Here is an 8,190-nt window from a genome sequence, read left to right on the forward strand (position 1 = left end):
GAAGGCGCCGCCGGCGCCGCGCAGGCTCCGCCTCGCCGGGCCGCCATCTTGGCCTGAGCCGCGCTCGCCGCAGCGGGAGGTGAGGGGGTCCGGGCCTGCCCTGCCCGCTCCTCCGGCTCCTGCGGCGCTCCCGCCCTCTCCCCGCTTCCTCCCTCCTTCCCTCGGCCTCCCGGTGCGGGCGGGTGAGGCGGTCCGGCGGCGGAGGGGCCTGCGCGAGCAGGGAGAGGTGAGCGGGGCCTGGACCGGCGGGGCGAGCGCCTGAGGGAGCTCAGGGGGGGACTGTGGGAAGGGTGTCACCCGCCCTCTGTCACCTCCTTGAGGACACCGTTCAGCTGCCCGAAGGCCGCCAGGTTCTTTCCTTTCTTCTAGGAAATTGTGTCGTCGAAATGGGGGCCCCGGGCCGCGCGTTCTGTAAATGCTGCCGGTTGTTTCCGCCTGTAAGATACAAAGGTGCTTTCAGATGAGGTTTGGGTTGGGGTTAAAACCCCCGTGACGAAGTGCTGGGAAATATTTTGATGTGTTTTTGCGGCCCGTAGCGAGGGGCGTTATGGCGAGGCCTCAGAACAAACGTATTACGTTAAAAAAGATGTGATTCAGTCCGTGTTTTGAAGTTAAAGCTGACTTTTTAAGAGAAGAAAGTTATTCATTTTATGATTTTAAGGCCTGCGACTTAAAAAGTGCGAATTCTTTCAAGGAAAAACACTGTAGGAGTATAACAATAATTTACAGACATTTTGACAAGAGCCAGATTAAACACGTTTGTTTTGAGTAGTGTCTGAATACTTGACCACATACAATTGTTGCTTGTGGTTTAAATGTTATTTTTTTAATAAGGTGTACTTGGCTGTCTGTTTGAAATAAAGAAACAGTAAGAGTTATAGGCATTTAACACACTTTTTGCATCAAATGCTGCTGTCATATTGTAAGCGTTGTCTTGTCTCTTCATACAAGCCGTTTGTAAAGTCTTTCCTCCTTGTTCTTGCCTGAATTTCCCTGTTTACAGCAAAGTCACTGGCTCAGTTTCTCTGGGGAAAGTGAGTTAAGCAGCAGTTGTTAATTGCTGTGTGTTCTGTAGGTGCATTGTGAGGGCTGTTTTGTCTCGAAAGCAGCATTGGGATTTCCTTTCTTCACACTGACTTGTCTCATTTGGGCTGGGGTCTTTGTTTACCTGGAAGAGAATGATCTGGCTCAGAAGTTCCATTCTGTAACCTCAACTGACTCTTGGGCAGCAGAGCTAATGTACAATCCTTCACCTCAAATAAGGTTACTGTGGGTTTTTTTGTTTGTTATTTATTTCAAATAACTAGATGTGTAGAAACAGCAAATAAATTAAAATCCCGGGTGAATTTACATAATAGATATTCAAACTGAATAGGGAAATTAATTACTCAAAAAGTATAAGGCCTTTAAAACAGTGTCATAATGATGTGTGCAGGACTGGTTATTCAGGGTTCAAGTGGGTTCTATAACGCAGCGTATTTTCACAATGGCGATTCACTGTAGTATATGAACAGCGGTGGTCTGGAAGGAGTGTGTTGTTTAAGATTTTCCATGGTTCTTGCCACTCAAAAGTTATGGTAACTTAATTTACAGTTAAAAAACACTTTGTAAAATAGATTTTTCAAAAATCTGCAGCTGTGTTCAATGAACCATAGTAGCTCTGCATCTCTCTATTGAAATTGTGTTTATATATATATATATATATATATTTATTTTTAAACTAGATGAGCAACAACAGTAATAAGAGAGCACCAACGACAGCGACTCAGAGACTTAAACAAGACTACCTGCGAATTAAGAAAGATCCAGTGCCTTATATCTGTGCAGAGCCCCTCCCATCCAACATCCTGGAATGGTAAGAATTGGAAGGAACTGTTTGCTTGCTTGTGGAGAGAACGAGATTTTCCAGGTCTGCAAGTCCAACTCCCTCACTCCTACAGATTGTGTGGGAATTTGGGTCTGGGAGAATTGTGAAACTTTTGTTGAAGTGCTCCTGAATCTTCATTTTTCTAGAGAATTTGAAGCCTGATTGTACGCTGACTCATACTGTTTAAATTTCTTTGTCCTAGGCACTATGTTGTCCGGGGACCTGAAATGACTCCTTATGAAGGTAAAAGTTGGCATGCAGCAAACGCGTGCCTGTGCTTTATGTTGGGATTGGCATGCCCGAGTAATTGTGTGTCTATTTGAATGGGTAAAATAGAACTGCTGTAAATAGCTCTAAAAGCTGTTAGTGCAGTTTCCAAGCTGTCCCTGACTTGGGCGATAGCGTGTTGAAAAGAGGTAGTGGTACCACTGTTAGTAATTGTTCTGTTATCAAGGATTCTAACAAACCTACATTTAGGTTAAACTAAAGGCAGATAACTTCCTATTAAGTGATTGCTAGAGGTCTTGGAGCAGATAACTCACTTTAGATAGTATGTGACAGTCAAAGACAACTTAAAAAAATCCCATTTTGTTACCACCTAATGTTCTTGGTGAACGGAGACGTTTATTCTCTTTATGGATTTCTCTGGAGAAAGTGAGGAATGTAAAAGTCTGATTAATTTGTTGTAGTCACATACTTCACAGTGTCATTTTGTGTCTCTCACAAAATGCTTTTTGAAATTGGATTCTTCATAGGATTGTATTTGTAGTTACTTGTGTTTCTAAAACTAATCCATTTGTATTAAATACACTTTGGCTGGTTTTCCTTAAATGTGTTATGGACTTGGCAACAGAAAGTGCTGTTTGTAATATGCATGTGAGGGAATTGCCTCCAAAGTGAAACTACTGTAGTTGTGGATCATTATTCCTGTGTTTTAGAGGCACAAGATAATGAGCTTGATCTCTTTAGTGTGAGGGGGAGAAGGAGAGAATTAAAGGGTTTTATTTGGCCCATTTTGAGTAGCAGCTTGGGACTTTATCTTCATGCAAAATAAGTAATTCATCTCTTTATGTAATGCAGGTGGCTATTATCATGGGAAACTAATATTCCCCAGAGAATTTCCTTTTAAACCTCCTAGTATTTATATGATTACACCTAATGGAAGGTTTAAGTGTAATACAAGGTAAGGATTTTCTTCTAACACTTCAGCAATTAACACCATTTTATCAATATGTATCATGTGTAGTCATTCTAACCGCAAAACTAAACCACGCTGTCTGTTCTTATCCCTTTGAAGGTTGTGTCTTTCAATCACCGATTTCCACCCAGACACGTGGAATCCGGCTTGGTCGGTCTCGACGATCTTGACGGGCCTTCTTAGTTTTATGGTGGAAAAGGGCCCCACACTGGGCAGCATAGAGACGTCTGAGTTCACAGTAAGTGCCAGCGCGGCACCCACCTTTCGGCAGCTTAGGGAATGTTAAACAGGACCTCAAAGTTAAACCAGCAGCAGCAGCTGGTGTTTTGGTGTCTCAGAAATGAATATGTTGTTGCCTGCTGCAGATGAATCGAGTCAACTTTATGTAGTGTATGAATGGGGAGAGGATCCCTTAGAGAATTTTAAATCTCTTTTAGTAAACAGTATGGTTAGGACTTTCTTTCTCTCTCCGTCCTTCCTCTGGAAGTGTCTGCCAAGCAGGCACATTAGTACAGAATGCCAAGCCCACAAGTGAAGAATGGAGAAGATAATTTAGGTCTAGAAATATCTGTTGTAGTGAATAATATTCACAAGTATGAAATGTTAGAAACTTAAGTTGGCTAGTGGTTTGCACTGTTCTTGTGGGAAATAATCAGCTGATGAATTAAAGCGTATTAACTTTGTATGCAACTGCTAATAACTTTTTTTCCTCCGCAGAAAAGACAGCTCGCTGCACAAAGCTTAGCATTTAACTTAAAAGATAAAGTCTTCTGTGAGCTCTTCCCTGAAGTGGTGGAGGTAAGGGAAGTCATGTGTGCAATGATTTGGTTTTCTGGTTTTCCGTTGCTCTGTGTAGATCTGTATACTAATTGTTTAGGACTGTTCCCAGACAATGGCTACTTTTGTCAATCTTGAAAGCCTTTTAAAAGGTGCTTTTGCTACATGTAGGAGTTAAAAACTTGAATCTTGAAATGGAATTCTTTTTCTGCCACACAAAGATCCCATTGTATAGGGAATCAAATGTGTATTTAGGATTGGTATCACAGCCTTGACTGATCTGCGCGTGCAGCAAACGTGGTTGTGGTCCCAATATTTTAGAATTAGATATTGTGTTTTCTTGAGTTTGAGTATGCCAGAAAATCAGAAATATTTTCTGCAGTACAGTTTTACTGGTACCTAAGTGACTGGGGAACTCTGAAGGCAATAATAGATACCTGCTGTTGTGTTCCATGCACTGGCAGATTTTTAACATGTAATACTTAACAGTCCTAATCCTTCTAAGCTTCTGTGATTGCTTTCTTCATTGTTTTAATATCTTGTGTTAAAAACAAGCTGGACATGCAAGACTTTTGATGGAAGAATTTCTTATTTCTGACAAAAGGCTTCTCAGAAAACGTACATGTGAACTACAAAAATACTTGGCCAAATGATTGTTAGTGTCAGGTACTGAAGTAGGTCACTTTGGAAGGAGCTGGGGAGTCTGTACAGCTGTGTGTAATGCAGTTAATTTAGTTTAAAGACACTGCAGTATGAAGAAGTGTACCATAGCCTTTCCCTATTCTGAAATCTTTTCAAAACATTCAGTAGCTTCATGACTTTTGCTCCCAACCATTCAGTTGTTTTTTTTTCCTTTCTCCAGGAAATCAAACAAAAACAGAAAGCACAAGAAGAGCTCAGTAACAGACCCCCATCCCTCCCTTTGCCAGATGTTGTCCCTGATGGGGAAGCACACTACGGGCAGAACGGAATCCCCCTTCTTAACGGGCACGTACCCTTGGCACCTGCCAACCATCCGGGTCTCCAACAGGCCAACCGTAACCATGGACTTTTAGGCGGAGCTTTGGCGAACTTGTTCGTTATAGTTGGTTTTGCAGCCTTTGCCTACACAGTCAAGTATGTACTGAGAAGCATAGCGCAAGAATGAGGAGGATGATGATAAAAGAAATCCAAGACCAAATTAGTGGTAGTTGCAGAATGAGTGGGACTCTTTGGGCACCTGACTGACACTGGGATAATAAATACTTGTTTTACCAAGTTGCAGGTAAAACATTGGTTGGCTCATGGGTTATTTTTGAGAAATGAAATAGTTTGGATTAGTCAGAAAACTAAAAGAAGTTCTGCTCACAGATTCTCTTGTCCTCGCTGCTGTCTACTAGTGGCTCACAAACAAGTCAAAGCATTATTGATGAGACGCTAACATTTCTAGTGCTTTGATTTTTATAGCAGTCCTCCATCTGTTATTTGAAATTTGAAAATCTTAAGGAAATAAGGCTTTTTACTTCATTGAACAATTTTTAAAATTTCACAACTTACGCATATCGTATTTTATTTTCATTAGTACAGGTGTTGAAACGATTCAAGTAGAGGTTTCATGTGGACTTGGTAAGGGTTTGGTTCATGTGAACGTTGATGCTACAGAAGATTGCTGGTTTCTTTTTTAAAATAGAATGAACATCGTCGCATATCTAGTCAGTAGTGATTAGATGAGTGGGAAGATAACACCCTGTGTGTTAAATGTGTTGTCTAAATTGTCACAATGTAATTGAAGGTTTTATTTGGGCTGCAAGAAGTGCAGTTGTCAGCCTTTAGGAATGATTAGCAAGAAAAAGCATTTGAATCAGTCTGTAGTGGGGATGCCCGTATCCAGTATCGATTTGGGTTTGTTCACTTTCAGATTTCCGTTCTGAGCGATGTGATATTTGAAAGCTGTAATACTTAATTTTGATCACAAGGTGCCACTGTTGAAAATAATAATAAAACTGCACACACCAATGGAGAGTTGATTGTGTATTCAGAAAATCTTCTCTGGATTTCTTGGACTTTGGTAAATGAAGTGACCCTAGCCCTTGGGAAGAGAAAGAGAGTCTGAAAAACAAACCAGCTTCATCAGAGTCAGCTGAATTAATCTGAAGTGTCACTAGTTGAAGTAAACCCTTAAAATCAGTTGTTCTTGCTTACTTGAAGATTTGCATAAACTTAAACCTCCATCACCACCAAAAGCCAAACCCCAAACCCTTCTAATTCACCTGAGATTCTAGAAGCTTTTTGCTTTTAGGTGTAAGTTCACCACCATTCCCCTTCAGACGATTGATGACTGAAATTCCTGTTTGCTGATGGCATTACAGGACTGTGGGTAAACACTAGAGCTCCTCGGGTAGTTCAGAAGTCTGAAATTACTTTTTTAACCAAGTTTGCTTGATTTCCCCTCCCTGCTTAGTTTTATCCAAATGCTTTGTTTCATCAGAGGCAAACTTACTGTGCCTTCTATGAGTGACAGGGATGCCTGGTCATCTGGGAAGAACACGCTCGCTGTTCGTGGCACAACAAACTGTCAGAGGGTGATAGTGGCATAAAAAGCTCTGCAAATAACTGCATAGTCTTATTTGAAGTATTGTTAAGAGCCCAAATAAATATTACCTCATGTATGTAAGAATTTTTTTGAAACTCTTTTATTTTCCCTTTCAGATTTGTTCTCTCTGTGTGTTCTTGGTATCTCGAATTATAAGGAAAACGTACTGTTAACCCATGAGCCATGCAGCTTAGAGCAGCAGTAAATGTGACCAATTCTCTGCAATAGGTAGGAATTACCCAAGCTAGCAGAACAGCTCTTTACTAAAGAAATCTTAAAGCAGTTCTTCCTGAGATAAGGAAGGGAAGGAGGAGGTGGGGTGTGAGGATGGAATTTGGAAAAGGCTGGATTTTAAAATGTATTTATAAGCCTTTGATTTTTTTCTTTTTTGTGATTTTTACCAAATCTTATTTATAACTATTTTTAATTTACCTCGTGTATGTGCTTGATCAGCTCTTTGAAAAAAAGAAGCACCAATGTATCTGTGTAGAAGCAGTTGGGTTCTGTCGGTCTGGGGCTGTGCTGGGTAGCGAGGGGGAGATGTCTTCCCTGCACTGATGGGTTTTTTGGGATGGCTTGTTAGACTGATAGTTTTTTTTTCAAAGCATATGGACCTGTTGCTGAGGCTGTTCTGCCTCATAGATCTCAGTATCATTGAGTCATGTTTGTTCTCACAATGCCTTTTATTACCATTGACGTCGCCTACAGGCAGGAGCTTATAATTGGTTGTCTGTGTCTGTCTTCTGACAAAGTTCTTTTAGCCACATAAAGGCAAAGGCAAGGAGACCTTGGGCACGGTGCGTTTGCTTCTTTTGTGGAATGTACCTAACCAAGGCAAAATAACTAGTAAAACACGGAGATGTTGAATAAAAGGCATTTTATTATGTGACAAGAAATTGGCCTTAAGCTACACCCAGGTATTTGAACGGGGGGGTCTCTTGTTTTTAGTAAGTGCCACGATTGGAAACAAAAAATTGTTGGTTAAACCCTGGACATGCTGCATCTTTTCTGAGGATTGGTTGTATTTAAAAAACAAACCAGACTTCCAATTGCCGTTTCTCTTCAGTAGCCTGGATTCAGAGAAAGACGTGACAGTCGTTTCAGGTGCTGTTTGTTGGATGCGAGGAGCAATCGCTGAATCCTTACACCTATGGCTTAACGCAATTTTGATACATCTCCTTGCCTTTGGTAACAGAAGATTATTCCCTTTTGTGTAGGTTTTACTGTTTTGTGTCAAAAGCATTTTTAATAGTATGCAGTATCTGATCTTTTTGTTACCAAAGTCATTCGCTGGAGTAAACCATTCTTTGCCATGCAAAAATATTCTCATGCCCTGAAGCAGTGCATTAATTAATGTAATAAAACGAAACGCTGCCCCTCAGTATATGATATTGGAACAAATGCCTGGCCCTTCACTCTCATGCTGCCATTCCATGGATTTCTGTAAGGTTGTTGTCACAGGCAGCAGGGAGTTTTTGCAGCTCCAATCAGAAGACATCTCAGCGGTCGCCTTTAAAGATCTCTTGAGTCTTAAAATCCAGGGTTTGTGTGTAGCCGTAACTTTTCTCCCCCTAAGATTTCAAGGTCACGGAAGTTCCTTTACTTCAAGCATGTACTGAGGAGTAGAAATGACTGCATTGTAAAGTTGTTTGTTCATAATAAATGTTCATGATAAAATTTATACTTTCTGTGGGACTGTTTTTGGGAAAGGAATCACTGGGAAGAAATCTAACTGGATATTTGTGGACTAGAAAGCAAATTGTGATTAAACTGCTC

General features: G+C 40.9%; 1 protein-coding gene across 4 annotated transcripts; it reads left to right on the plus strand.

Moving 5' to 3' along the window:
* On the plus strand, nucleotides 1-8,095 carry UBE2J2 (ubiquitin conjugating enzyme E2 J2). 4 transcript variants are annotated; one of them, XM_065037910.1, is made up of 8 exons: nucleotides 62-226; nucleotides 370-450; nucleotides 1,725-1,855; nucleotides 2,070-2,110; nucleotides 2,948-3,050; nucleotides 3,165-3,303; nucleotides 3,783-3,863; nucleotides 4,705-8,095. In XM_065037910.1, the coding sequence occupies exons 3-8, from the start codon at nucleotides 1,725-1,727 to the stop codon at nucleotides 4,987-4,989; spliced, it is 780 nt and encodes a 259-aa protein (XP_064893982.1). In that variant the 5' UTR covers nucleotides 62-226; nucleotides 370-450; the 3' UTR covers nucleotides 4,990-8,095. The 4 variants fall into 4 exon arrangements, with proteins under 4 accessions (XP_005514350.1, XP_064893982.1, XP_021137471.1 ...); XM_005514293.4 differs by lacking the exon at nucleotides 370-450 and having other exon boundaries at nucleotides 1-226; XM_021281796.2 differs by lacking the exon at nucleotides 370-450 and having other exon boundaries at nucleotides 167-350.
* Nucleotides 8,096-8,190: the final 95 nt, after the last annotated feature.

This window comes from Columba livia, chromosome 21, assembly GCF_036013475.1.
Source record: "Columba livia isolate bColLiv1 breed racing homer chromosome 21, bColLiv1.pat.W.v2, whole genome shotgun sequence".
Classification (NCBI taxonomy): domain Eukaryota; kingdom Metazoa; phylum Chordata; class Aves; order Columbiformes; family Columbidae; genus Columba; species Columba livia.